The 27,150-nt window shown below is 45.9% G+C and overlaps 1 protein-coding gene and 1 non-coding gene across 12 annotated transcripts in view; both read left to right on the top strand.

The window, feature by feature from the left end:
• The window catches only part of PRRC2B (proline rich coiled-coil 2B), a 45,028-nt gene extending 18,309 nt beyond the window's left edge, over positions 1 to 26,719 (top strand). For 5 of the 11 annotated variants that reach the window (XM_065035783.1, XM_065035782.1, XM_065035785.1 and 2 more), the window contains exons 7-32: positions 536 to 777; positions 1,180 to 1,301; positions 1,477 to 1,619; positions 2,227 to 2,317; positions 2,719 to 2,911; positions 3,298 to 3,613; positions 4,270 to 4,460; positions 5,937 to 6,144; positions 6,797 to 7,016; positions 7,656 to 9,713; positions 10,576 to 10,775; positions 11,077 to 11,222; positions 12,049 to 12,190; positions 12,798 to 12,880; positions 13,548 to 13,739; positions 13,879 to 14,073; positions 14,495 to 14,581; positions 15,451 to 15,555; positions 16,160 to 16,352; positions 17,104 to 17,201; positions 17,857 to 17,984; positions 18,553 to 18,793; positions 20,231 to 20,407; positions 21,072 to 21,163; positions 21,675 to 21,795; positions 22,224 to 26,719. In XM_065035783.1, coding sequence (XP_064891855.1) covers positions 536 to 777; positions 1,180 to 1,301; positions 1,477 to 1,619; positions 2,227 to 2,317; positions 2,719 to 2,911; positions 3,298 to 3,613; positions 4,270 to 4,460; positions 5,937 to 6,144; positions 6,797 to 7,016; positions 7,656 to 9,713; positions 10,576 to 10,775; positions 11,077 to 11,222; positions 12,049 to 12,190; positions 12,798 to 12,880; positions 13,548 to 13,739; positions 13,879 to 14,073; positions 14,495 to 14,581; positions 15,451 to 15,555; positions 16,160 to 16,352; positions 17,104 to 17,201; positions 17,857 to 17,984; positions 18,553 to 18,793; positions 20,231 to 20,407; positions 21,072 to 21,163; positions 21,675 to 21,795; positions 22,224 to 22,364 — 6,125 coding nt within the window. In that variant the 3' untranslated portion in view covers positions 22,365 to 26,719. The remainder of the gene's footprint in view (positions 1 to 535; positions 778 to 1,179; positions 1,302 to 1,476; positions 1,620 to 2,226; positions 2,318 to 2,718; positions 2,912 to 3,297; positions 3,614 to 4,269; positions 4,461 to 5,936; positions 6,145 to 6,796; positions 7,017 to 7,655; positions 9,714 to 10,575; positions 10,776 to 11,076; positions 11,223 to 12,048; positions 12,191 to 12,797; positions 12,881 to 13,547; positions 13,740 to 13,878; positions 14,074 to 14,494; positions 14,582 to 15,450; positions 15,556 to 16,159; positions 16,353 to 17,103; positions 17,202 to 17,856; positions 17,985 to 18,552; positions 18,794 to 20,230; positions 20,408 to 21,071; positions 21,164 to 21,674; positions 21,796 to 22,223) is intronic. The other 6 variants (XM_065035788.1, XM_065035787.1, XM_065035790.1 and 3 more) reach the window with 5 other exon arrangements.
• LOC135575886 (small nucleolar RNA SNORD62) lies at positions 16,604 to 16,693 on the top strand. The gene has a single exon (XR_010467252.1). It is a non-coding gene; the product is annotated as a small nucleolar RNA SNORD62 (small nucleolar RNA).
• Positions 26,720 to 27,150: the final 431 nt, after the last annotated feature.

The following is a 27,150-nucleotide window of genomic DNA, read 5'->3' as shown; positions in this document are numbered from 1 at the left end:
CTTTTTTTGAACTCACATATGTCAAGCTGCTTAGCAAACAACTACAGGTTCACATGTAGTGCTGGTTGATGTTCACTGCTCGAGTTCTGTGGTCCAGACAGCCAAGTATGGACTGTCATCTACTACATAGTTTAATAAGAATTGCTGTGTGATGTTGCAAAGCAGACCACTTCCCCCTGGGCTAAGGGACGGTCACAAGTGAAATGAGTGGGTGGCGTAATGTGGCTTCTCTTTGTTTGTAAATGATCCAATTGGCCTTAATTCTGCAGGGTAAGGACTGTGGAGATGGGGAGCAGAACGGGTTGGAATTTAGGCTTATTGACAAATAAGGACTCCGCTGGTGTGGCAATTACTTAGTAATGGCTGATGCTGCTGCTCTCTTAGGAAAATAAATGCATTTGGAAACTTTCCTTGGTCCCTGGTGGTTTTCTACATGCTCAATGTAGTTGGGGCTTGACCAGAGTGTTTTGAGACTTTCTGGCAGAGCGACTGTCTGCATTTTCAAATGTTAACATAATTATTACCTCCTTTCCAGATGTCACGAGCTGGAGGGAGGGCGGTGGGAGGAACATAACCTCTGCCACATCTCTGACCGCCTCCCCTACTGAGCTGGGCAGCAAGACCTCTAGCACCGGAGACGGAGCCCCCTCCTCAGCGAGCGCCAGCGATCCGAAGGAGCCGTCTCTCCGCCCAGCTCAGCCTGTCCGCAAAGGGGCTTCACAGTTCATGGGAAATGTCTACCAACCACCTACATACCATGACATGCTGCCTGCTTTTGTAAGTTGTCCTTTCCCCACAGCTCTTTCATGTCCTTGCCTCTTTAACGTGCGTGTGGGTTGAAGAAGTCAGCTGAGATATTTGTTTTCTGGACTTGTTGGTTCCCAGGGCTTGCTCAGGGATCCTTCTCTTGATCTATTTTTAGTTTCCCCTATTGTACATTTACACTTGTGTGCCAGAATAACACAGCACAGCCTTGTTCTGCCCAAGGAGAAGTTGCTGCTTTCCTTCTAGAGCTGAAGAGGGAAACCATTAGCACGTGGCCTGTTAGGCAGCCAGACGTGAAATGCTTGTTTTCCCTTTGTGTGGATGCAACTACCGTGCTTGTGTTGTAATCTAATCTGGGTAAGCCTTCCTGTGGCAAGGAGAAAAAAAAGACTAGTCTGCTTTGCCTTGTTCCAGATGTGTCCGCAACAGCCATCTGAGACCCCTGCATCGCTGGACCGAGGGTCTTTCCCCCTTCCTCAGCTTCGCCTGGAGCCCCGCGTACCCTTCAGACAATACCAGATGAATGACCAGGACGGGTAAGGCTGCCATGACTGTCCTGCTTAAAAGGTGTGACATGAACCTTAAACCATGCAAGAATTTGGGCAAAGGATCCAGTTGGGTGGGTGACCAGCACGCCCATTGACTGTTACAAACTCAGCTCTGCACTCTTCTCTTTGCTGTTTCTAATAATTTCTTTGCATTTCCCTGTAGCAAAGACAACAGGCTCGGCCTGTCACGCCCAACACGTCCAGTTCGGCAGCAAATGGAGAGAGTCCCTCGGCCCACTATTATCAATGCAGAGAACCTAAAGGGGCTGGATGAACTAGACACGGATGCGGATGACGGATGGGCAGGTAAAGTGCTTCTATTCTCTGGTTTCAGGCAACAAATTAAGAGGTGAATCAAAGTAGTTACTCCACTCCGAAGCATGAAGTAGCCAGGATATTGTGGTGGCTCTGTTTTAGTGCCACAGAAGGGAGAAGGGGAAGCAAAGAGTGGTCTATGTAGTTGTGAAATTGCTGTTGGTGTACATGATGACACAATGGATCCTTCCGATCCTTCCATCACACTCTGCTCAAGGAACTGGATCTGAAGACTCCTAAAAGCTGATAACACCAAACAGCAGGAGGATAGCTGTGAAGAAGAGTTAATCCCACGTTTTCAGTCATGGCATTTGTATCCACTTAAACACAGTCTAGCTTGGTGGCTGTCTCCTCATTTGCTGCCTCCGTTCCCAGACTGCTTGCCACTCCTCTTCTGTGACCAGCCCAGCTGTTCAGCACTCTGGGTCCACTGTGCTCACATCATTTTCAGTACCTGTGGTGGACGTTCGGCTTTCCAAGTAGCTTATACCAGGCCTGAGCGTTTTTAGGTTTAGTGCCAGAGAGAGCATAAGCTTTATCAGGACAAGAGACCTTTTCTTTTCTCTCATACATCTCTTCTCCAATCCTGCTTTTGTAGGCATTCATGATGAAGTGGATTACTCTGAGAAACTAAAGTTTAGTGAAGATGAGGAAGAGGAAGAAACTGTTAAAGATGGGCGACAGAAGAGGTAAGAAGTGGCTGTATTCACACCTATAGTTGTTTCACTAAAAGGAAACAGCACCATGATATTTTTAAAACTTGTTCTGAATGTTGAGGCTTGATCCGCCTGATTCACACTATGACTTTGTTGGTTCCACTGGTCATAGTTTGAGCCTCAAGGATGTGCATGGCTCTTGAAGCTGAGTACCAGGATACCAGGCTTTTTATCCTCTTTTCTGTGTCCTACCTTTATCCTGCTGCACAATAGTGGTGTTAATCCTTGTGCACTTCAGGAGGAAAAGCTTATTGCTTGTTTTGGTGGGTTTTATCTTTCTTTTCTGCTAGTCAGTTGCCTGTGCTACTTGATAAGATTGCAAGTGCTTTTTGAGGCGAGTAGCAAATGAAATAGCAAAGCTGTTTATATGACAGGAACAGCTGGGATCCCAGGAGGCAGCGACAGTTGTCCCTGAGCTCTGCAGACAGTGCAGATGTCAAACACACCTTGGAGGAAGGAAAGAACTGGGGAGACTCAGCTGGCTCATCCCGCTCAGTCCGAAAAGCGCAGGATTCTCAGCAGCCTCCGAGGAAGTTGAATGGCTGGAGCTCTGCGTCTGAACACCAGGTAGGTCAAACTAACTTGAATGGGCTTGCGCTGCTGGATGTGGCGCATCGCTGTCCTCAAGTGGCCAGTTTGATATCTTATTGAAAACAGTGTGCCGATGAATTTCTCAATTCTTTGTTTATATCCAGCTGGAGGGAAATCCATCTGCATAGCACTCCCACTAGAGAAAAGAAATTGAAGCTGGTCCAGAGCAGTGGGGTTGTCAGGCAATGAGAAAATGAAGCTATTGAACCACGTAGCAATAACTCCCTGCCAAAAGGGGGATTTGTGTCTGTGAGGATAGAGGGGAACGAGTCAGGAGGAAATTTTATCAGTGTGGGATACAAAGCTCAAGGTACAGGAGATGTTTGGGCCATACTTATGGAGGAACGTTTTTCCTTTGGCAGAAGCCCACAGTGGGAAATGTTCTCAGACAACAGTCCCTCGAGGATAAAGAAGAAAAGGTGCCGCTGAGACAGAAGTTTGTGCACTCGGAGATCTCAGAGGCTGTCGAGAGAGCCAGGAAGCGGCGGGAGGAGGAGGAGCGGCGAGCCAGGGAGGAGCGTCTGGCAGCCTGTGCTGCAAAGCTGAAACAACTTGATCAAAAATGCAAACTGGCTCAGAAGAGTGGAGAAACCCAGAAACACGCCGAGAATGAAGACCTGCGACCCCCAAGCACAGAGAAAAATGCCGTGCAAGAGAACGGTCATGCTTTTCGTAAAGGTACAGAAACGTCGCTCGCCTCACCTTGTGCAAACTGCTTTTTTATTATTGTGCCAATTTTTTACCTGAAGCATGGAGGAGTTCCTGGGAGGGATTGTTCAGAGGGTACTTCAGTTGCACTTGAGAGATGAGCTGCTTCGCGTATTCTACAGAGTATTTTGGATTGGCTGTGGAGGTTCATTTGAAAAAAAAAAAAATCCTATTAAACCAAATGCAAACTTCTGTGGTTGCCTCTGAGTGCTCAGTTAGGTGTGCTAGCAGAGACCTTGTTTGAATGCGCTTCTTGATCTTCTCATGGTTGGATGATGGTATTAAGAAAGTGCTCATGGGCCATGGATCAGAAAAATGGGTTATCAGTAAGTGCTGGAAGATTTAAGGAGTAACAGGGGAAATGAACTTTTTTCCTTGGTGCTTAAGCAGAAGACTGATGGCAGAGGAGGATCTTGGAATTTATCACTAAAACAAGATAGACAAAGCTCTCTAGAGCTGTCAAGTCAAATCAGAGGGATTGAGTGTGAGGTGGTATATATTATAATAATAAAACCCAACCGTGTAACGCAGTCAGGATGTGCCCACACCCATGTATGTTGTGTGATGGTACACACACAAATCCTGTCACGAGCTGGGCTCATCAAGACCTGTTTTCTTCTCTGCAGCGACCCCTGAGTTTCACAGCCAGGATGTCTCTGGTGGCTATCTGGAAGAGGAGACTCCTGCCCCAGCAGCAGCAGCCCAAAGCAGCAGTGAGGAGGAGCTCAGAGAAGCTCCATCCCCAGCACAGGAATTCAACAAATACCAGAAATCTCTTCCCCCACGGTTCCAGAGGCAGCAGCAGCAACAGCAGCAGGTAATAGGTGTGACACTTCCACCGCTCTCCCTTTGGACCCCACCAAACTGTTGTTTGCTTGGTTCTCAACACCATCAGTGTGAACTAACCAACATCTTTAGCCTGGGAGATGATAAATGGGAATTCAGTTCTTCTTCCAGACACAGTGAGCTTCCCTAGGGCAACAGAGTCAGACCGAGGGACAGAATATTCAGGCTTGAGATAATGCAAAGTTAATTGCCATTTTTCATAGAATAACCACTTGAAATGTGATATAATCAACGTTGCTGCTGTGAAGAGCTCACATTTGGCTTTTGCTTGGAAGCTCAGTAATTGCTCTTTAATGGATGTTCCCTTGTGCTTGTTACTGGGCAGCTGACATTTTCATGATTCAAATGTATGGCAGCAAACACAGCTAACGTTACTCTTTAAAAGAGGTGCTCTCAAACTAAAAATAATAGCATGTCTTTGCTGTCATGCTGATGATACCGCAGGTTATTCCTACTGAAAGAACATGAAATTTTAATTTTATTTTCTTTTATCCTCTGTTTTGTTGGTACGTTTGAGGCAGTTTGTGTTTTGGCTGGCTTGTGTTGCTGCTTTGGTAGCAATGGTTCCATGAAAAGAACAAAATAAAAAATAGTGTTAATATCATTAATGCAATATTTTCTCCAAGGTAGTGGAGCACTAGCTAACTTGGATATAATCTTTGCATTTATCTGAGTTTCTCTCTTGCTGTAGTGATGTGTCAGGTTCAGGTTTAAGGGTGTCTCTCTTGCTCTGCAGAGGACTCGCTTTTTCTACAGCAGTGTCAGATACTGTGTTTATAAGCTTAGTTAGAAAAGATGCTGGAAAGTTTGACAGGTAAATAGACTTATTTCATTTTACTTTGAAAGCTTGCTTTGATACACAAAACTCCCTTCAAATATAGGTGGTTCTTGGACCTTTTGCTAAAGTTAAATGTCAAATCAGATGAACATCATGACAGTACTCAGCTAAAAGAAGGTGGACTGGCCATGTGGGAGATGGGAAATGACCCGAAGGTGTCAGCCCATCTCTGGAGCATGCACAGGAAATACTTTAAAATATTAATAGCTCTCCTAATTGAGTTGAGGGTGGTCTTATCTAATCTGTTTGGCTAACGCTAAATAACTTATAATAGCATTTCCTCCAAAGAGCAACATCTTCTAAAGTATTTGGTTCCAATTAGGAAATTGTGTTTGATGGGAAGCTGTCCTGCAGCTCATCAAAGTGTTGAGAAAATGCAAACTCTCATCTTGAAGCTGCAACATATTCTGTTTTTTCTGGGTATTTTGAGAATAACAACGGCCATGTTCCCAGTTAGTAGTGATATGCCCTTATCTGCTCTACCTTCCCATCTGATCTGGTTTTGAATCTTTAATACATGGAATGTGTTTTCCTTCGGCTGGCTGGTTCCTAAGTGTGATTCCTCCACCATGACCATCCTTGTCAAACGGCCTGTCCTCTTCCCTGCAGGAGCAGCTGTACAAGATGCAGCACTGGCAACAGCAGCAGGTCTATCCTCCCCCATCCCACTCCCATCCCCAACGGACCTTCTACCCACCACATCCTCAGATGCTTGGCTTCGATCCTCGCTGGATGATGATGCCCTCCTATATGGACCCTCGCATGGCCCAGAGTCGCACCCCTGTGGATTTCTACCCTTCAGCCCTTCACCCTTCAGGTAAGGTGTTTTTGTTGTTTCCATTTATCGTGGTTGTTGTGTTGGTCCATATCTGGAAAGTCACTGCAACTGTTTCTCAGACCTAAGACTCTGGAAGCGGTTTTTCTGGATTTGTAGGATGCCTGTCCATCCCATGGCAGGTCTTCCTTAATAGTTTTAGAGCCTTAGTGGGTGTAAAAGCAGATTGTGCCCCTTGGAGGAGAAGGGTCTGTTTGGGAGTCACTCTAATCATGTGAAATCTTAATAGGCGCTTAATAGTCTGATCACGTGAAATCTTAATCTCTTCCTGAGTTGTATGCTCCTAACACCTTGTTACTGATCCTCAGTGGTGTGAATACAAACATCAGGATGTAGAAATCATTTGCTTGAGTTTGTGGTTTGTTTACACACACGTGATTGCTTCCATGCCGGTGATGGTGCACAGTGTTCTGTGCAGGCTGGGTGCTTAAAGCTGTGTCACCTTCTGTGTCACTCCAGGTGTATATCCCAGCTGTGTGTTTCTCAAGCACAGTCTCCCATCTATCAGAAAGGTTTCTGTGGCTGCAGTCACCTGCTGCCCTGGAAGGAAGGGGAGTCACATTAGCTGTAGATTCTTAATTCTTCTTGGCTGTGAGATCCTAGTGTTTAATGGTATGAACTTTGTCATGACCAGGAATTATGAAGCCCATGATGCAGCAGGACTCCATCGGTGGGAGCAGCTGTCAGTCCGAAGATCAGAACTGTCAGGCAGGGCAGGCGGAAAGGAAAACTTCTCCCTTGGATCCTGTGCCGGTGTGGGGCCAGGAGAGCTACACGTCTCTGCAGAGCAAAGGGTACTCCCTGTCGCATCAAAAACAGGCTGACAACATGACCATGGAGGGGCTGCATGCCAGGTGAGCGCAGAGCTCCACTGTGATGGGAGGTGCCGCCATAAGTCATCTCCTATTGAAAAACAGGTATAAACTTGACCTAAAAGCTATCTCTGAACAGGGCAAGGTACTGACCTGGTAGCACCCATGCACTGAGTGTTCATGCCATGGAGGTGCTTATAGACTGAGCTATTCACTGTTTTTCTATATGATGCCAGTTCAGGCTGACCAGCTTGGAGCCTGTTCAGTAAGAGAGAGGCACTTGTCACCTACAAGGGTGGGTAGAGAAAACAATGAGTCAATTTTCTGAGACCTTGTAATTTGTCTCCTAGTTATTTGGGGCTTTCTGAAACCAATTCCTTGTTTTCAGATCTCCATGTATGTTGGAGGCTGAATATCCCTTTTTATTTCTTAAGTTTGCTGCCAATCATAGGAACTGCTTTCTTTTGTCATCCATTGACTTGAGAAACCAGGCAGTACAGCCTGGGGCCAGAGCAGATCTGCCCAGCCTTCAGGTATTTATAGGCTCATTGCCTCATGATTTAGATCAAACCCCAATTTATTTACTTGTTTCCGTCTCTTGTGCCCAGCCTGGGCCCTTGGAGATGTGCTGTGCTCTGCATTAGCTGACTTTCTTTTGTTTGTTGTTTGTTTCCTTCTCAGGAATGACAGTTACCCCACTTCTCCTGGAAGACCGGAGAGTCTGAGCACCCAGAGAGATCTCTTTGAGGAGAGAGGGGAGGAGTACTTGAATGCTTTTGACAAGAAGGCCCAAGCAGACTTTGACAGCTGCCTGTCTTCTCAGAGGATAGGCCAAGACCTTTTGTTTCAGCATCAGGAGACTGTGCAGGAAACCTGTTCTTCTGGCAACCGCCCTGCAAACTTGAGGTGTTCACCCCTGGAGCCTGATTTTATCCAAGCGGAGAAGAAGCCTGAATATAATGGTTGGGATATCAGCCACCATCAGAAACCTGCAGAGACTGCAGCGGAGGTTGCTGAAGAGGTGCCCAGGGCTGAGCAGTCCTTCAGTGCTGACCCATGGAAGAAAGATGGAGCTAATACCAAACAGCCCACTGAAGAGACAGCAGAGTGGGCTCCTGAGAACCGGAACACCACCGGTCAGCACCAGGAGCAAATGGGGAGGACGCGGCGATCAGGCCCGATTAAAAAACCAGTCCTGAAAGCCCTCAAGGTGGAAGAGAAGGAGAAAGAGATGGAGAAGGTTAAACTGGAAGGAGAGGACACCTTGCGCCCACAGAAGGAGAAGGCGGCTGTTCAGAAAGCAGAAAATGAGTCAGATGATTCTGCAGCCCTACTGAATTCCACGCGCTATCTGCTGGATGACAAAGGTTCTTCCCAAGCCAGCCTTGCCCGTGAGGCTGAGAAATCTCAAGAGGAAGAGGAAGAAGAGGAGGAGGAAGAAAAGCCAGAAAGAACCTGGGAGAACAAGATATCCAGAGAGTCCGGTGATCTACCTCCCACAAAAAGAAACAACTGGATCTTCATTGACGAGGAACAAGCCTTTGGTGGGAGAGGTCAAGGGCGTGGGCGAGGCAGAGGCTTCAGAGAGTTCACTTTCAGAGGCCGAGGCACTGTTGTGGGCAGCCGGGGAGTCTATAACAACCAGCGGAGCAGCCGGGGGCGAGGGCTTCGGGAGTTCAACCAGCCGGAGGACTTCCCCAGAGGCAAGCCGAGGCGCCGGATCGCAAGCGAAACGCACAGTGAAGGGTCAGAATACGAGGAGCTCCCCAAACGTCGCCGGCAGAGGGGCTCGGAAAACAGCAATGAAGGCTCTGTGCTGGACAGGGAGGACAGCGATTTGAAAAAGGGAGACTTCAAAGAGTCTTGGAGGTCCAACAAAATCTATTCAGATGATCACACTAGTCTGGATCCTAAGATGAGGGCTCCGAGAGCTTTTGGGAGATCACTGCCGCCAAGACTGAGCAACTCTGGCTACGGGCGAAGGGGTTTCATGGGGAAGGAGCCCACCCAGTGGCAGGGCAGGAGCGGAGGAGCAGGGTGGCAGGAGTACAACCACACCTCTCCATCGGACGCTTTTGGGAGCAGGCAGCAGTCTGACAGGGACTACATTCAGGATTCTTACAAACACATGGATTCCTTCTCCAGCCGGGTTTTTGATGAGAGTCATCTGGATGACAAAAGGCACTTTTTCCAGGAGGATTACTCAGCAGATCAGGAGAACATAGAGAACAGGCCCTTCAGGAGGCGACGTCCCCCTCGCCAGGACAAGCCTCCACGGTTCCGGCGCCTCCGACAAGAGCGGGAATCAGTTGGCCAGTGGAACCCCGAGGAAGGAGGCCCCAACCTGCTGCCCGGCCAGTGGCCTGGAAGACCCAAGCTGACCACGACGGAGAAGAGCAGCATCTCAGGCAGACGCTCTCCTGAGCTGTCCTACCAGAACTCCTCAGACCATGCCAATGAGGAGTGGGAAACGGCATCTGAGAGCAGCGACTTCAGCGAGCGGCGGGAGAGGAGAGACGGAGTTTCTGAGAGTGAAGGGCAGCTGGAGGGTGGGCTCGGGAGCTTGGGAGAGAAGAGGGAGCTGGCGAAGAGGAGTTTCTCGAGCCAAAGGCCACTCGTTGACAGGCAGAGCCGCAAGGCCGAGCCAGCAGGGTTTGCGGAGCAGTCTGTCAGGACCGGGGTAGGAGCAGCCTCCAGATACGAGAGCCAGCAGAACGGGACACTGATAAAAAGCAAAAGGTAAAGTAACATTCTGATGTACAGATATCTGTCATCTGATATGGAGATACTGGAGGAGTGGAGAAAGGCTGGACCGTGGGTGAGAAGCTGTTGGCTGTGTTTCTGTCTAGTGCAGGTGACTTCCAGCACTGTTGCAGCTGCATTATATTGAGTTTAAGCACTGATAAATAGCCAGCTTGTTCTTTTTTTCTGTCCTCTTATGACTCATGTCCTCCAATTCCTGGATGTAGTAACTTAATAGTACTTTATATGGAAATAAGGGAGATGAGAGCTGATGTCTGGAAAGATGCATGCAGGCAGAAAGGGAAAGGGGAAGCTTTTTAGCTCCCTCTCCTGAACTTGTCTCTTTTGCGTGTTGAATGCTGAGGAGTGAGGTACAGGTGGTGGTCAAAGGGCCCCCAAAAAAATCCATGTGAAACAAAATAGAAATACTATCTTTATTTTTTTCTCAACGGTGTCAGCTTCTCCCCACCTCCCTTCCCCTCACCTGGTGCTTGCCAAAACAAGTGTGGCAATTTTGAAGAGGACCAGAGGAGCTGTTAGAACAGCGTCCTAGGAGGGTAGGAGGCGCTGTGCAGAAGCACAGAGCCCTCCCTCTGGGCACAAGCGAGGACAGTGGCTTTGTTGCAGGGGCAATAGGTTGCTTGACTCCTAAGCGCAAGAACTGTTCTGTTTCCAATAACATCCTCGTAATGGGTTGTACGTTCAGAATTTTGGATCTGCGTCAGTTGAGTAAAGGCTGGGGGAGGCTGAGGTGCAATTAGAAACCTGGCAAAGAAAATACAGCCCATATGTTTTCTTCATGCTACTTTCACTCATCTTCCAGTGACAAATCTAATTCCTTTCCTTTCTTTCTTTGTAGGTCTCCAGAAGAAGGAGGGGGCCTGGGCAACGCCAGTGGTGGGAGCAGCCACTCCATTTACAGCTTGGATAGGGCTTCCCACACCAACTCAGAGAGTACTGAGGGGCCAGGGAAGAAGCCAGAGAAGGAGCCCAAATCCACTGTGCAAAGAGCAAGCGAGAAGGGAGAGGCCTTGTCACAGTTTGAGCTGAGTTATGGAAGTGAGTGTCTTGGTGAATTTGTTTCTTTAAAGGCACAACACATTGTGGCTGACTTCAAGCTGTGTTAACTCAATCCAGTGTGATGCTAAATATCAGGTTAGATTACTTTCCATCTGTTTACACACACAAGGAATTTCAGTGTATTTAAACAGGAAAATCATGGAAGAAAAAAAAAAAGATGTTTTTAAATTTTAAACTTAAACTTTCAGCCAGATCTGACACTCTTTTAAATTATTGCCAATATAAATCTTTATGTGCATACACACGTGAACAGTTTCTTCCCTGTATATGCTCTGTTCAGGTACCATCATCGATAATCGAGTGTCAAACACAGCGGAAGAGAATGAAGTAGGTTCTATGACAGGTGAAGGCTTCATCGAGGTTCTTACTAAAAAGCAGCGTCGTTTGCTGGAAGAGGAGCGAAGGAAGAAGGAACAGGCTGCTCAGGTGAGGAATGGGAGGCAGAAAAAGCTTAACCTGATAAATTGTTTGGACTACAGTCAGAAGGACAGGGCCACAAAAAGTGTTTGGATGAGCAGAAAAACATGTAATCTGGCAGAATTGTTACTTTTGAGTGAAGGAGGGTTTTCTAAAGTGGCTGGAGTTGGTGGGATATGGGGCAGCAGTGAGCCCTGGAGGATCTCTGCACTCTTGCTGTGTCAACAAGGTGTTCTTGCTGGAGCACGATGTGGTAACTTTGTTGCTGGAGATGTCATGTTTGTGTCTGGGCATCTGAGCAGAAAGAAACTAACTGGAAGAAACTCTGACAGTTTTGTGTTCATAATAGGATGGAGTTGACCTACAAGGGAAGATTTAAGACTGCAGTGTGGATATCTTAGTCAAGTGGCGTTTAGGAGGGGGACGTTTGTCTACACATTCTGGAAGACTGCAAATTGTAGGGGGATGAGAGAATATTTTGGCATTAAAGGAGACTTAGTGAAATCTGAAGGACTAAATGCAGATAAAAAGCATCATTGGGAAGTGCTTCCTGACCAGAAGGGCTCATGGTAGGTTCAGAGTCTTGCAAGCAAAGTTATGAAAGCCTGGCTGCTTGGCATTTTAAAAATTTAAGCTGAAGAGAACATGTGAATGTGCAGTAGGGAGAAGTCTTACAGTTGCAGAGAGAATAGTGAGGGAGGGGTTCAAAATGACTTTGTATGGTTCACTTACATGAGTTGGAAGCTTTACACGTTGGGGTTTGAACTTGCCAGGAGCAAGCTGTGTTAGCCCAGTGCTGTGACAGCTCTTATGGCCTGTGCTTTTTCTCTCTCAGGCACCAGCTAAAGCCCGTGTCCTCCAGTCTCGAATTCCTCCTCGGTTTGCTAAGAAGCAGAACAGCCTTTGCTTGGAGCAAAGTGATGTAACGGTTCCTGGAAACAGCCTGGGCACAGAGATCTGGGAGAGCAACAGCCCAGGTGAGTTTGGGTCTGTTTGTTTCGACGTGTTTCCCAGAGCTGGGGAGTACTCTGGTGTGTGCAGGAGGGGTGTCCGTGCTGATGAGGAAGCAGCTTTCTCTTGTCTGATGCTGGAACTGTGAGGGGAGCTGGACATCTGGAGAAACATCTGTTCAAAGATGTACTGTTCCAGCTATCCTTGTCGTTAACCATATCAGTCTCCTTATCTATTTCTTGAGTCATTGTGTAACATCAAGATCTTGCTGTATAGCATTTTCTAGTCCGTTGGGCTGGATCTACTTCAGCAGTTTTCTTATTTTGCCTTCCTCTGTTTTCTCATCCTCCAGCACTGAATAACTAGTGCCTCCCTTGTTTCTATCTCTGCCCTTTCTCCTGTTGTTTTCATGTTCCCGAAGAGATCTCTTCTCTGTTCTCTACCAGTACTCTCCTTGTATTTTCTGTGCTGCATCATGTCTCAACTGATTGGGCAACACTGGCTTTCTGATGTGGTGAAAATATCCCATCTCATGTCTAGAAATGGAAAGTTAATAGTGTAACATGGGTGATGTACAAGCTGTGTTCACAGTTGTGTTGCAAGCAGCTGAACCTGCCCTCTGTTCTCTCCTAGCTCTTTCTGTTCAGTCTCCTGGCAGTGATTCCTGGAGCAAGCCTGTAAATACCTTTAATGGTACAGAACCTAGCACCACTGAGGTAAGCGGCACCTAATGTGCCATCCAGGTATTGCGTATATAAAATATTACCATAAGTGGCTTATGCTTCTCATTACTCCATCTGTGCTTAGCAACTCTCACCTCTGCTTGTGCAGTTTTAAACTGTCTCTTTGTGGTTCTGATTTGAGCTTGATGCCACTCAAATCTTGACCTAGAGATTGGTGTTACGTGTGGATATAAATCTGGAGTAACTGTCTGGTAGAGCAATTCCAGCATTATGTTCCTAACTGGATGCAGAATGAGGATGGCGGAATCCCATAGCTCATGTTCGTGTGCCTCGTGCTGTGAGTGGTGTGTAGCTGTAGCCTTAACGCAGGGAGGTTCCTGAATGCTTCACCTCTGGACACCAGAGTTTAAATCTGGTTTGGGTCACAAGTGAAATGTGTTTGGCAATCTCAGCCTAGTTGCTATGTGGGACATGTTTTCCTTATTCTAAAGCCATGATCCGGTTGGTGTATTGTCTCAGGGCTGTGTAGAGCTGAAGCAGCAGCCAAGGGATGCTGCAGGTCAGGCCAAACTCCTTTGCAGTTAAACAAGAATACGATTTGAAATGGGACATGATCTCTTGCTATTTTCTGGGATTTTTTTACTCCTTTGTGGAGCTGGGTCGGAGTCCAGGGCTTTAACACATTTCGTGCTTTGCATAGCAGGGTTTTAAAGGCAGCCAGGGGGATAGTGGCATTGACTTGAGTGCGGAGTCTCGGGAATCCTCCGCTACCTCCTCTCAGCGCAGTTCTCCATATGGCACCCTCAAACCAGAGGAGATGAATGGGGCTGGCCTGGTGGACCCAAAGCCTGACTGCCAGAAGGAGCAAGTGCAGAAGCAATCTGATAAAAAGGTAATCTGGATTTGCAGCTGAGCCAGACCACATAGTGAGAGTTCTTGTGAAGTGGTTGTGTTGTTCTTGATAGCATTTTTAAGGCTTGAGATTGGGTTATTCAGTCTTTGTGTCTCAGCCTCTCTGCTTTCCTGTTAAGGATTCAGATCAAGGCTCAGGACAGAACAAGGAACACAAGCCTGGACCAATCGGCAACGAACGCTCCCTGAAAAACAGAAAGGGTTCGGAGGGAACGGAACGGCTGGAAGGGAATATTCCCCCTGTTAACGGGGTGGAAATTCACGTGGATTCTGTACTTCCTGTGCCACCCATTGAATTTGGAGTAAATCCTAAAGTGAGGATTGAATTTAATTTTATCTTCTTGGTGATTTGAGCTTGTTGAGATATGAAAGCTGATTTGAGGCAGAAAGATTATTTAGAGGAAGCTTCCAGCTGTAGATTTGCCTTAGATTTCATTACTGACACAAACCAGGTACTCAATGCTTAATATGCTTTTTGGAAATATTTTCCCAAGGACCTGCTGGGGTGGTAGCAGAAGTGAGGGACAAAACTATGGCCATCTAAGCCTTTGTGTGCCTCTGGGGGTTGCCTGCTGCTGAGTGCTGACAAGTGTCTTGTTGTTCTCTTCAGCAAGGCTTACTGGAGGACAATCTTTAGTTTCTAGTGTCATGATTCAGGCTAAAGGCATTAACCATGGGAAGCAGATGGGTGGCCCTTGGCCCTGGATTTGAATTTTGTGTCTCTTGATTTTTCAGGACTCTGACTTCAGCTTGCCACCTGGTTCTGCCTCTGGCACTGCAGCTAACCCTGTTGCCAAACTGCAGGATGCCTTGGCCAGTAATGTAAGTATTTTGTTTTTCTTTTGGCATTGAGGTGCTCCTTAGTTAAACCTCAGATGCTTCCAAAGAAAGCAAGCATATTTCTTTGCAGTTGACTTCACTCTTTATGCATAGGCAGCACATGTGGCTAAATCACATAATGTAAATCTGTGCCCTCAAGGTGCCTTAATAAAATGAACATCACTAGCTCAGAAGTGACATAGGGAGCAGCTCCATTATCATTCAGCAACCTGTGTAAAGCAAGAGATATCGCAGATCTCAGAGATCATGGTTCTACTTAGAAGGTCTCATTGGCCACAGTAAGGCAGAGAACTGTAACTTGTTAGTCAGGTCCTTCTAGAGGTTTCCTAGCTTATTCCTGCTATCTGGGTATTTCATCATTATATGTGAAAGAGTGAGCATGCTGAAAGTCCAGCTTGTAGCTCAGCTGTGGACATCAATGTGAGAAAGGCGCAAAGCTGCTTTTGAAATGTCTTCAAGTTTGTAGGCTGTTTGATTTTGGAGGTTTGTCTTAAAGGGTGTTTCTTTTCAGTAGAGCTCTTACAGAAATAGGTTTTGTCTGAAATTTAGGTAGGTTCCAAATATGGGACAGGAGGGGGAACTCTTCTGCAAATTGAAATTACTGGGTCAAATTGCTGCTTAGGTAGAAGTCGGTGTAATTCAACACAGAGGGTGTCATTGCACATCCCCAAAGCTTCATTTATTTCAGCAGCAGAATGGGTCATGGCTCAGTGTCTCTAGTACCACTGAGGGTTGATTCCTTTGAGGTGCAGTTACTAGAGCTGCCAGCTGAGGCTCTGTCAAGCCTTGGTAGCTCATGACATTCTCCTAAGAGTTTGTAAAGTATTCACCTTTTACGAATCTCCCCTCAGGCAGGGTTAACGCAGTCCATTCCCATTCTGCGAAGAGATCATCACCTCCAGCGGTGCATTGGCCTGAACCCCATGTCCTTCCCCACTGCAGACCTTACTCTTAAGGTAAGCAAGCTGGCACATGTGTTTGTCCTTGGTGTGGATATTGTGTCTCCATGGCCAGAACATGAGGATGGAGAGATCCTTCCCAGGGTGTTTTGTTAAGTACTGCTAAATCTTTAATTAGCTTCTGTAAAAGTGGTGCATATATATGCTACTTGGCATGGGTGGAAAGGAATGTATTTCAACAGTCCTGGATGCTGAAGTCTTCACTGATTTTTAGGACAAGTGCAACAGAGCTTTCCTACTGTTGCAGTAGCTGAGTAAGATGGTTGGTCAGGGATCCTAGGTTCTGGTTTAAAGAAGGAAAACACCAACAAAAAAAAAGCCCAAATATACAGACAGCAGCAATGACAACAAAACCCAAAATTAACCAAAACAGAAAACACTACCATCTCAAACCCAAGCAAATACCAAGGGGGACTGAGTGCTTGTAAAGGATGCTTGCCTGTGGGGAATTGGTGTGAAACTCAGACCTGAGAACTGTTGCTGTCTGCTCTAACTAGACTAGATTGAATTTGAACTAATAGGTCCCAGATGAGCAACTTTAGGCGTCAGTATTGTCATCCCCATTTGAACTGTCTGTAGTTATTGTCCTTCATTTCCATAGATGGAATCTGCTCGTAAAGCTTGGGAAAACTCTCCTAGTTTACCAGAACAGAACTCCCCCGGAGGCGCAGGCTCTGGCATCCAGCCTCCTTCCAGCGTTGGAGCTTCCAATGGTGTCAGCTACAGCTCTTTTGGTGGAGTTTCTATGCCTCCTATGCCTGTGGCGTCTGTAGCACCTTCTGCGTCTATCCCAGGTACCTGCACACTGGAGCAGCAGTATTTGTGTTGTCTGGTTGGTATATAGAAATCATCCTCGGGTTTTTAGTAAACTAGAGCATGGTGAGAACAGCTTCCATGTGGAAGTAACTGGCAGGCTGGTATTTAACAGTTTCTTAATGATTCAGGCAAGACAGAAAGAGGGACTGTCTTCTCACTCTGGAGAATGTTACCTGTGTGTTGCTGGTATAAACTTAGAACAAGGACGGCTTTTTGGTGTAGTGGCAAGTCTCTGTGATGTCTCTCAATAGATCCTGCTTACCCTTCACTGTGTGCTCAATAGAATAGAAGGGAAGTGAAGAAACCCTTGGCTGAGAGACTTGAACAGTCCCAGTATCAGCCGTTCCTCTGCTGGTTTTGCTGTTGGAAGTCACAGGTTTTGAGCAGCTTCTGCTCTTTGTACATAATAACAACAATTTGCTTATGGTTCACTAAACTCCAGGAGGCTGGAAGGTCTTTAGTGTCTCTGGCTTTTTTTTGTGGAGGTGGGAAACCTGGGTTTACATTTAGCCTCTTACAGAAAGGTGTGATTAATTCTCAGCAAGCCTGCTGCTCTAAGTGGGCTGCTGGCTTTGATATGTGCACTTAGGGGCTTTATGGGTTCTTCTGAGTGGTTACTCTGGTGTTAACTTGCTGAGATGTTGGAAATGAGTTGCAGATCTTTGCAGTGTACTGTGCCTGTATGTCCCTTGTACCTTGAATTTACAGCCTGCCTTCTCTGATGTTTAGGTAACCATATTCCACCCCTGTATCTGGATGGCCATGTGTTTGCAAGTCAGCCCCGCCTGGTCCCTCAGACGATACCTCAGCAGCAAAGCTACCAACAGGTAAAGGAGAAATACAATTAGCTAGTGGTTTCCCAATGAGTCTTCAGGGTGGTATTTAAGAGTCAGGGAGTCATTTATCTCTCTGATAGCCCAAAGGAGCTTAGATGTGGCTCCTGTTCAGTTCCTTGAATGCCGCTTCCCAGTGAGTGTCACAAGTTACTGAAACAGAAGGGAGGGAATTGAGGGTTTTTTCCCTGTTTTGTACCAGTGCCTTTGAACCGGGTTTAACTGAAGGAGATGCAGAAGAGTCTGTATAAAGTGACTTTCAGTAAATTCCACAGCCAGTCAATACTGATGAGCAATGTCACTAGCCTTAGTAAACAGGGTGTTGATAGGGCTGGGGAGAGCCCCTTCAAGGTAAGAGTGCAGGCAAGTGAGAGCTGGGACTGTCAGTGCCTGTTCCATGTCTGGAGCACGTTGGTTCCCTCGTGTCCACAAATGCCTCTTGCAGGCATCAGTCTCTTGGGTACTTGTGCAGTGTCTTCCCTAGCAATGTGCTGCTGTTCTGTGGAACGATGCAAGGGCTGGGTGAAGGTGCAGTGTAGGTCATTGTCATGGCACATTGGCTGACAGAGGCAACTGGTGGATTTCTAACAGCCTGAGAGAGTTTCTGGTTGTTTTTGTTACCTCTCAGTCATCTTGATTTCTTCTGCAGGCTGCTGCTGCTCAACAGATTCCCATTTCCCTCCACACATCCTTACAGGCCCAAGCTCAGCTTGGGCTTAGGGGTGGTCTGCCCGTTTCCCAGTCCCAGGAGATGTACAGCTCCATACAGCCCTTCAGGTAACTGCTTCCAGTTTTTGTTTTCCTTGGGGCTTGATCTCTTACGTTCCTGATGGTTATATACGTTGATCAGATACTCCACACTTGTCTTCTCTTTCCCCTTTGCTGACATGTTTCCTTTCCCAAGGGCCTCAAAAACCCTGGGCACTGAGGCTTAAACCCCTTTTTTTTGCTAGAGCTGTTTGAATCTGTAACTGCTGATTCTTTTATGCTTTGCAAAACTGCTGCAGATTTTTGGTAACCTGACTCCTCCCTTACTACTAATCCAGAGCTTATTGTGCACGATATTGAAACATAAACTTTGGATAGGGCACGATGTCATTCTGTTGAATATTCCCGCAACACAAGGTCACGGTTGTAAAGGCTTAAAAGTGGAAGTAAAAAAAAAAAAAGAACCAACCTGTAACTAAAATGGAAAGTGGCATCACAGCTTCTTTCTAAGCTGTCAGTTTAGCAGAGTCTGAGAGAACCACTTGCTGTTTGCAGGCCTGATAGAATTTGGCAGGGGCTGTGTGTATATGCTCCAAAGGTTTTTTGCATAATGACTTGAGCCTGTTTTTCTTTCCAGGTCTCAGGTGTATATGCACCCCAGTCTGTCTCAGCCCAGCACCATGGTCCTGACGGGAGGCACTGCTCTGAAGCCTCCGTATTCCGCCTTCCCAGGCATGCAGCCCTTGGAGGTGGTGAAAACCCAGTCTGGGTCCCCCTACCAGCCCATGAATGGCAGCCAGACACTGGTTTATGAAGGCCAGATAAACCAGGCGGCTGGTATGGGAGCGTCCCAGATGATGGACTCTCAGCTTACGCAGGTCAGGAGCAGCGCTTGCCAGCCCTTGTACAGGCTTTTTCACAGCCACTTGTTTCTGAGGCTGAGTTAAAACTAATGTTTGTGCCGAGTCACGTACTTGTGTGAACTAAGCTCTTTGTAAAGAGGCAAAAGGTTTCCCCAAGAGACTCTGTTCTGTGAACCATTGTTTCAAGCGTACAGCACCTCATTTAATGAGATTCTTGCTAATTACTTGCCTGTCCCTGCTGAAATGTCATTTTGTAACTTGGAAGTCCTCACCTGCAATATAGACGTTTCACGCAGACCAGACCTTGCAGTGCTTCATGCATAGGGGGCCATAATGCAATAATTGTCTTAAAAGTACCTCTTCAGAGAGCCAAACCCCAGTTGTTTCCAGATTTAGCTCGGATTCCAGAGTAACTAGTACCTTTTATTAAAAGCTTATCTATCTTATCAATGCATTTGTTATCCGTATCTTATTTACAACTTCTGCTGATCTGTTTGGTGGCATCTTATCAAGAATTTCATTGTGTGAAAAAGTTTTTGTCAAGCATGGTTCAGATGAAGACACTGAATCTTCCTGTCAGCATGTTTGTAGACATATGTTCTGATTCTCTGGAGAAGTTTGATAATTTTATTAAACTCGTCTTACATTTATTTCATGCAACATGTTAAGGTTTCTTTTTTGTTTAAAGAGGGTTTTTTTATGTTCTAACATAAAGAGTTAATCCTGAAAGAAACTTAGATGGGGAAAATACAGAGTATACTAGCAAACTAAATATTTGAAGAAATGCTTTATCCATCATAGGCTAGTAACCTGGTCTCTTTGGCCAGCTTTAGATTTACCTTTTTTATTTATTGCAAAGTGTCACAGAACCTACCAAACCAGCAATTGTGAGAACTGCCAGATGAATCAGAGGGAACGGGAAGCTCTTGAGTCCCGAGCTGCATTTTTTTAAATTACTCTTAATTATTACCATCACCGCTTTGAAGCTCATTGCAGAATACAGAGCTGAGGTCACCATCACTTCCTCTAGAGGTCCAGTCCCCAAAATGCTTTGGCATGGAAGTGTAGCCAACTTTCTGTTTTGGGCATCAAAGCTGCAAACAAAACACCTGACACTGAGCTGCCAGTGCTGTCCTATCAGGAGAAAACACACCCATGCAGCAACCGTGAGGAAGACTGAAGAACTGGATGAAGGTTCTAGGCAAGGACGAAAGCCCCGTGTCTGAGTGCAGTTATGTTAAACCGATGCCATGTTACAAGCCCAGAGTTGGCCACACTACCAGAAGTTGTATTTCAGTGTGTAAGTCCCTCTGTTCCACCAATTTGCATTTATTCTGTGCCAGACTGCACTGTTTGTGAGCTTCCTTTTAGCAGTGCTGTGTTTTCAGGTGACGGCATGTCAAATACAAGACTGTTACCACCGTTAAGTAATTACGTGTCCTTATCACACAGCTAACGATGCCTGTGCCTGGCTCCCAGCTTCCTCTGCCCCGCTACGGCTCTGGCCAGCAGCCCCTGATTCTACCACAGTCCATCCAGCTCCCTCAGGGGCAAAACCTGCCTGTAGGAGCTCCCCGGAGAATCCTCCCTCCTGGATCCCAGCCCTCTGTCCTTGCTACCAGCAGGGAGGTAAGGATTAACTCCTGCGTGCTCACCTTGGCATTCGTTAAACCCTCCTGCACTGAAGTTTTGCTCTTTGATCTTGCTCGTCAAAGGGGAGACTGGCTTGTTTGGGATCCTTAAATATCAAAGCCAAGGAGTTGATGTTAAATTGAAGAGGCCCTTTTCCCCTCCATCTCCAAAGTGCAGGCCAGAAGTTTTCAGGTTTTGCTGCTGGTCATCATTCTGTTTCCAGGGAGCCACATCCCGCCTTGATCCAGTTTGGAGACTCCAGTTTTATCACATGTTGACACAGGTTTCCCCAGAATGCTTGAGGGGTGGTGAGCTCCAGACACAGCTGGAATACTGCCCAGATATTTCACACTCTTGTGAAGCTTGTCCATTTGAGTAGGTATATTAATGTCACGTCTGGTTTGATGGATTCGTATCATACGTTTGTCTATTATAGGGGAGAGAGCACAGCAGTTAACTTCCAGGTTCTGTATTTGCTTGTGCTGCTGGCTTGTTGATCGATTACTTCACTTACAAGCCTTTGTTTCTTCACCTGAAAAATGTTTCTTCTTTTAATGGGCACAGCGGGTAGAAGGGCAAAGATTTGGCTTAAGTGTTACTATGAAGTAATGGGTGATTTGTGAATGCAAAGGTGATACTCTCTCTCATTTTTCCTCTGTAGTCCTCCCAAATGGAAATGAAAGGGTTTCATTTCTCCGATGGTAAACAGAATATGTCCTCTGGAGGGTCTGTACCATCACCGCATACGTACAGGTAAAAACAAACTTAGCCTCCGTAATCAGAATGGGGAAGATGTAGTGTTCCCCGTTTGCTGTGACGTGGTGCATGCCTCATCCCTGTACTAGATTTGCATGTAGAATGTGCTTACTGTAGTCCAAATACTTGTATCAAAATCCATGATCATGTTTGGGTGTAAGCCAGTGTGTATCTGACTTGGCCATTTGTGCTTGTTGGAGGTGCATAAAGTTAATTTGTTTACCGAGTGTGCTTTTGTGTGTTCCTTGTTAAGGTGGAAAGTTCAGGGGTCGCTGAATAAACATTTTAATTCTCAGCATGGTCCTTTCAGTGCTAGAGGTGCTAATGTCTGGATATACCAAACCTTTAGCTCATTGAGCCTTTTGGGATCCATGTGTTGTCTTTTGGGCTGGGGAGCTCAGTGGTCTGCACAGCACACACCTGTGCCTTGGCTACTGCTGCTTTCTGCTGTGGTTTTTGGGTTTTCGTTTTCCTTTCACACGTGAATAAGGTTCTCATTCCATTGTAGAATTTACTCCATGAATATTGTCGACTCTTCGATTTCCAGGCCTAGCTCTGCCAGCCCAAGCGGGAAGCCATCTGGACCAGCAGTTAGTATGGGCTCTGTGCAAGGACACTATGTGCAACAGGTAGTGTAGATCAGTGCTTTGTTTGACCCAAAAGCGTCTGCTCTTTCTATATGGTTGTGCCTGTGCCTTGGAAAGGCCTGTGTGCTGAAACTGTGTGTGGGAGCTGTTATTTTTCCCTGCGGGGAGAGTGGGTGGGTGTTTGAGTCCAAGAGTAGTGCTGTGTGATTTGAAAGTCAGGAGAGATCAGAGGGTTGCCTGTTTGACAGTGTCCATGTTGAGTTTTTATGGGTTATTTGCATTGCCGGACAGGCGAGACACTTTGATATCCTACATGCGAGGTGTTTTAGGACAGCAAACTGCGACAGAATAGAATATCTGATTTTTTGGAGCAAATTTGATGTCTTGCATGAATGATGGTCATGGGTTTTTTTAATATCTATATAAAGGTCTCTGTGCTAGCTAATGCTTTGGTTTTTGTACATCAAAAGGCAAAGCAACGGGTGGACGAAAATAAAGCCAACCTGGGAGCGGTAAAGCTGCAAGAAACGGCCTCCACAAACCAGATGAAGCCGGTGCGCACAGGAGCGATCAAACCTCAGGCAGTGAAAGTGGAGGAAAGCAAGGCCTAGGAGCACCTCTGCCCAGCTGGTCCTGCTGCCTGAGCGGCACCGCAGCTTAGACTGGACCCCACTGGATCTCCTGAAAATCTCACCAGATCGACTCCCCGCCCCACATGGACTGACTACAGCGACATCACCCAAGCCCCTCTCCCAACAAAGCAGTTTGAAACAGTGGATATGACATTGACCTGCTTGCTTTAAAACAAACCAACCTTGTGACTTTTAAGTGGCTCGAGCCATTTTTTATTTTATGTTTCCCCCCGTGCTCCATCCACAGCTGTGATCGCTCACTTGGCAAAGCCCATCCTTCTCCTTCCCTGCTTCTGTCTCAGCAGAGTGGCAACTGGGGGAGAGGAGTTAGTTTGAGGTTTTTCATTTTAAAGGCAGCTGAGGTTTTTACAAAAAAGCTATACCTTTGTTTATAGCAGAACTTTTATATGTTCTCTCATTCCCGGCCCCCATCTTTCTGCTTTCCTCATTCCTTCCAGAAGAGAATTCCCTTCAGCTAAAATTATGTTCTGACAAAGCTCTGCTTAGTTTTCTATACGGTTCTGTGCTATGTTGAGAATCATGATTCTTAAAAGTTGAATTGGTTTGGGTAGATTTTCCCCAGATAATTTAGCCTTTCGGATTATTTGTTGGGGTTTTTTTTCTAAAAAAAAAAAAAGGAAAACAGGTCAGTTATGGCATTCATTAATTTTTCAGTGTTCTTATTTTAAGCTAGAAGCAGTGCTTGCGTTAGAACTAAATATGTACTAAAGGCATATAGTAGATCAGTGCGTTAATCTTGAAACTTGCACCACTTTAATCGCAGCTTTGGGGTGCCTCGTGCATTAAAAAAATGTGATTTTATTTTAAAGAAAAAAAAAAACACCAAATTTCTGTTGCAAGCTCATCTGGATTTAGGTTTTTGTGGGTTTGGGATTTTTGTAGTGACTGTCAAACACACGACAAAATGCAAACAGCAGATTTACAAAATGTAATATCTGTTAAGAAAAAATCCACATGGGTCAGAAGAGTTGGCTGGAGCCAACGGGTCTGTATGGACTACTTTTTGTAGTTGTGATGCTCTCTTACGCTCCCTACCTTGGCCGCTCTAATTCTTCATGTCTCCTGAGACTTGTTCTGTATTGTGTTCATCCCTTGGGGCTGCTCTCCTAAGCTTTGCTCTTCTGCCTTTTCCCCAGGTCTTGCTTTCTCTTCCTCTAACTCATGGCCTTTTGTAAAATTTGCATAGAGATGTATCTGTAAGGGAGCCCCTCTGCAAAGCAGCCTTTTTAGCACACTTGGAACCTTCTTTATTGCGTTGGAAGTGCTTGGTTACAGAGGCAGTTTGGAATCATCCTTTTAATCTCCTTCCACAGATGAACAGCAAAAAGTTCTGTACTTTGGATGCGGTTGCATATGGGATGTATACGGTGTCATCACCTTACACTTTCTTACCAATATTTGATCTATGAAAGGAAGATCCCATTGGGAGGGGGTTGGGGTTTTATTCTTTGGTTTTGGTTTGTGTGCGTGTGTGTCTAGATTTTAGGACGGACTTCCAAGTTTTGGAAAGTGCTTGGAGTCCTTCAGTTGACAGTAGTCTTAAGTAAACTCAGCTACTTTCAACTTGGTTTGTGTTGTTTAGCTCTTTCAAAGTGTCAAGTAGGCTGGTCACTCTGAAGGGAGGGAAGGAAGACTTCATTTCTGCAGGAGGTGGTAGCTTGCTCGCTGGCTGTGCCGCCCGCCCCTGCTGGGTGGCAGCAAGTCACGCGTTGGTGGTTCCAAAGAAGATATTTTGAACAAAGAATGTATTTGGGAAAGGATCTGAAAGGTGTTCTTGATTCTTCATTTGCTTTTTTTCTCCCCTTTCTAGGAAAGATCCTTCATAACTTTCTAGGGATGCATTTGAAGTTTTAAGCTAGGTATAAATAAGAATTTTATACAGTAGCTTTAAAGAGCTTAGAAACCTAAACTAACTTAGATGTAGTAATGTCCCCTCTTCACTGGTCCCCGTTGACAATGGCAGAGAAGCCGAAGGGAAAGGGATAGGATGGTACTTTTGAAAAATTAAAAGCTCTTCTTTTTTCTCTTGTTTTATGGATTTTCAACTTCAGAGCAGAGTGTGCCAGCATCTCTCTAGCATCCTCCTTAAGTACAGGGTTTGAGGTTCAGCGAAAAATATTTCCCCAGCCTTCAGACATCTCCCAGACCTGCATCTGCTAGTCCTGCTCCCAACACGTTCCAAAGATTGCTCCAGCAGTAAGTCATCCCAGTCCCCTTTCTGTTTTCTTCCTTGGAATATCATGAACAACAGAATTGTCTGGTTTCTATTTTTTTTTAATTATCCTTCTGCCCAGCTGGCCCTAGCTAATATCAGCCCAGGATCCAACTGTCATGGCTAAAGAGACGTATCTGAGCCCCCCTTCTCATCTCCTTCCTACCCTAGACACACTACTTAAGCTTTACAATGACACTAACCTCTTTCCTCCCACCTGTATGACTTCAAAACGGTCAAATGTGTTGGAGAAACTGGGTTATTGCTAGATACAAGTTACTGCAGTCCCTCTGGTGTAAATGCCATCAGAACTACAATATTTCCAGTTGAAAAAGGTCACCCTTCTTTCTCTTTTAACCCCTCCGTTCCTTCCCCCAACAGAATAAAACACTAGAATTTATTTATACGTATTTGATGTTGTAGGTCTAGGTGAAAAAGTAATTGTTTCACTGCTCTATTTATATATTATGTCTGAATTATTCTGTGCAGGAAAGGCCAAGAAATGCATGTGAGCTTCATTCCATTCCTCACCTTTGCGTGACCGTCAGCTGCAGTTGGCAAGACTCTTTCACTTAATGGAGTTTTGTGTGATGGAAAGCAGTTCTAGAGCCCAAATTTCTAAGGTGCAATATCCTTCCTCTCTGGCATATATTTATGTTTGTTTGTTTAAAGCTAGTACAAGGTTAGTGCAGTTCGTGGTGCCCTTCTTGAGTCAAAAGGAAAGCCCCTGATCCTCAAGGTGCAGAAACGCCAAGGGTGCTGGGACACTGACATGAATTCAGCTTGGGGGAAAGCAGAATGGAGATGTATAGAACGTGGATGTGGTTTATAGGGGGATAATTCTGCTTCCTGTCTCCCCTGCTGAAGGGTCAGGCCCTCATGATGTATTCCTTTGCAAGTTGCTTTTGCTTTGACTGGAAATCAGCTGCCAAATTGCAGGTTCCTTCCACTAGGAAAGGTGCAAGTAAGGGAAAAAAAAGGCTGTCCGGTATATTTTTAAATAAGCGGAAGCAGCACAGTCACCAGTCAGACGGGTATTATTGTTGAGCTCCTGTGTTTTGCCCTTTGCTCTGCCTGTGGCAGCTCTACAGTCATCAGCAACTCCAAAATGTGTTTGCAGCCCATTGGACTCCCCTGCGTGGTTGTGCTCATGCAGAGACTCTGTTTAACTGTTTCCTTGCGAGAACGCTGCAAAGCTGCCCCGTGGTTCCTGTGTATTTATGGATATATGTTAAAAAATGAGCCTATATATTAGAAAATGAGCCTAGCATTTTGGCTACATCTCACCTTTTGACCAAGCTACGATACTCACTTTCGAGCAAGCACCACTGCATGTCGAGACCTTGTTCTGTTGCATTTTGTTAACCTGTTTTGCTTCAGGCTGGTTACACACCACATTAATTCCTTGCAGCGCCGGTTATTCTTGACATACAGCAGCCCTTGTAAAGAAAGATGCATTTATGAGTAAAAATTAATTTACAACAGGCATCAGGATCCTTAGTTGCGGCCCGTCGACGTAAAAAGGTGCGTTTTGCTGAAGCAGAGACAGCAGTCCGGCTACTTTTGTTGTTGTTCTTTATTTTAATCCCCAAACCACCCCATTTTCCCAGTGGCCATAGACGCCTGTCCCCAGGAATCGCAGCAGCAGGGAGACGCTCGCCCTTTCGCATGTCTGGGGGCGCCGTCCCCCCCGGAATCCTCCCTCCCGATCTGTATAAACCGCGTTTGTTTCTCAAGGGGATACCGTGCTCCTCCAAGCTTTTGCCCTCATCACCTGTATAGTACATTGTATTTTTTTTTTTGGCCTTTCCTCTCTTCGTCTTTTCATGTAGACCAGATATTTGAAAGGGCAGACGATGGATAATTGTGTAACGTGCAACCTGTTTATATTTTTTGGAAACTTTTACTCGGACCGGAACTCGAATCACGGAATCACCAGGCCAGTTGCGGCACACTCTTTATCGCCCTTTTTTCCTCGTTTCAGTACCTATTGTTTCTCCTTTCAAATATGTGATTGTATTAGCTCTTTCCATATGAAAGAATTCTCCTTATTTAAATAAAAAAAAAATTAAAAAAATAAAGCAGATTATGCTTTTCTCAAGTTCCCGAGTCCCTGGTCTGGTTTTGTTGGTTATAGGCTTATATATTTTGGTGGTTTGTTTTGTTAATTTGCTTTGCCTTTTGCAGAGTTGGTTTGTTTGGGGGTTTTTGGTTTCTGTTGATTGTTTGGGGGGGGTGGGGTATGCTTTTTTTGGGGGAGGAAGGGAGGTTTTTTTTTTTTGTTTGTTCTTTTATTTTTCGGTTTTGGGTTGGGTTGGGTTGTGTTTCAGTGCTTGGTTTCTTGTTGTGGGAGGGTTTTATTTGGGTTTGGGGTTTTTTTTTGTGGGTGGTTTGGAGTTTGCTGGGGGGGAGGAGCAGTTTGTTTTGGTTTGTTTTGGGGGTTTGTTGGGGGCTCTGGCCCGCGGTTCCGCTCACAGCGGGGCCTTCACGGCCGCCATGGCGCGGCGGGGCCCAGCCGCCCCACGCTGGCGT

This window comes from Columba livia, chromosome 19, assembly GCF_036013475.1.
Source record: "Columba livia isolate bColLiv1 breed racing homer chromosome 19, bColLiv1.pat.W.v2, whole genome shotgun sequence".
Taxonomy (NCBI): Eukaryota; Metazoa; Chordata; class Aves; order Columbiformes; family Columbidae; genus Columba; species Columba livia.
This window is presented reverse-complemented; position numbering and strand designations above follow the sequence as displayed.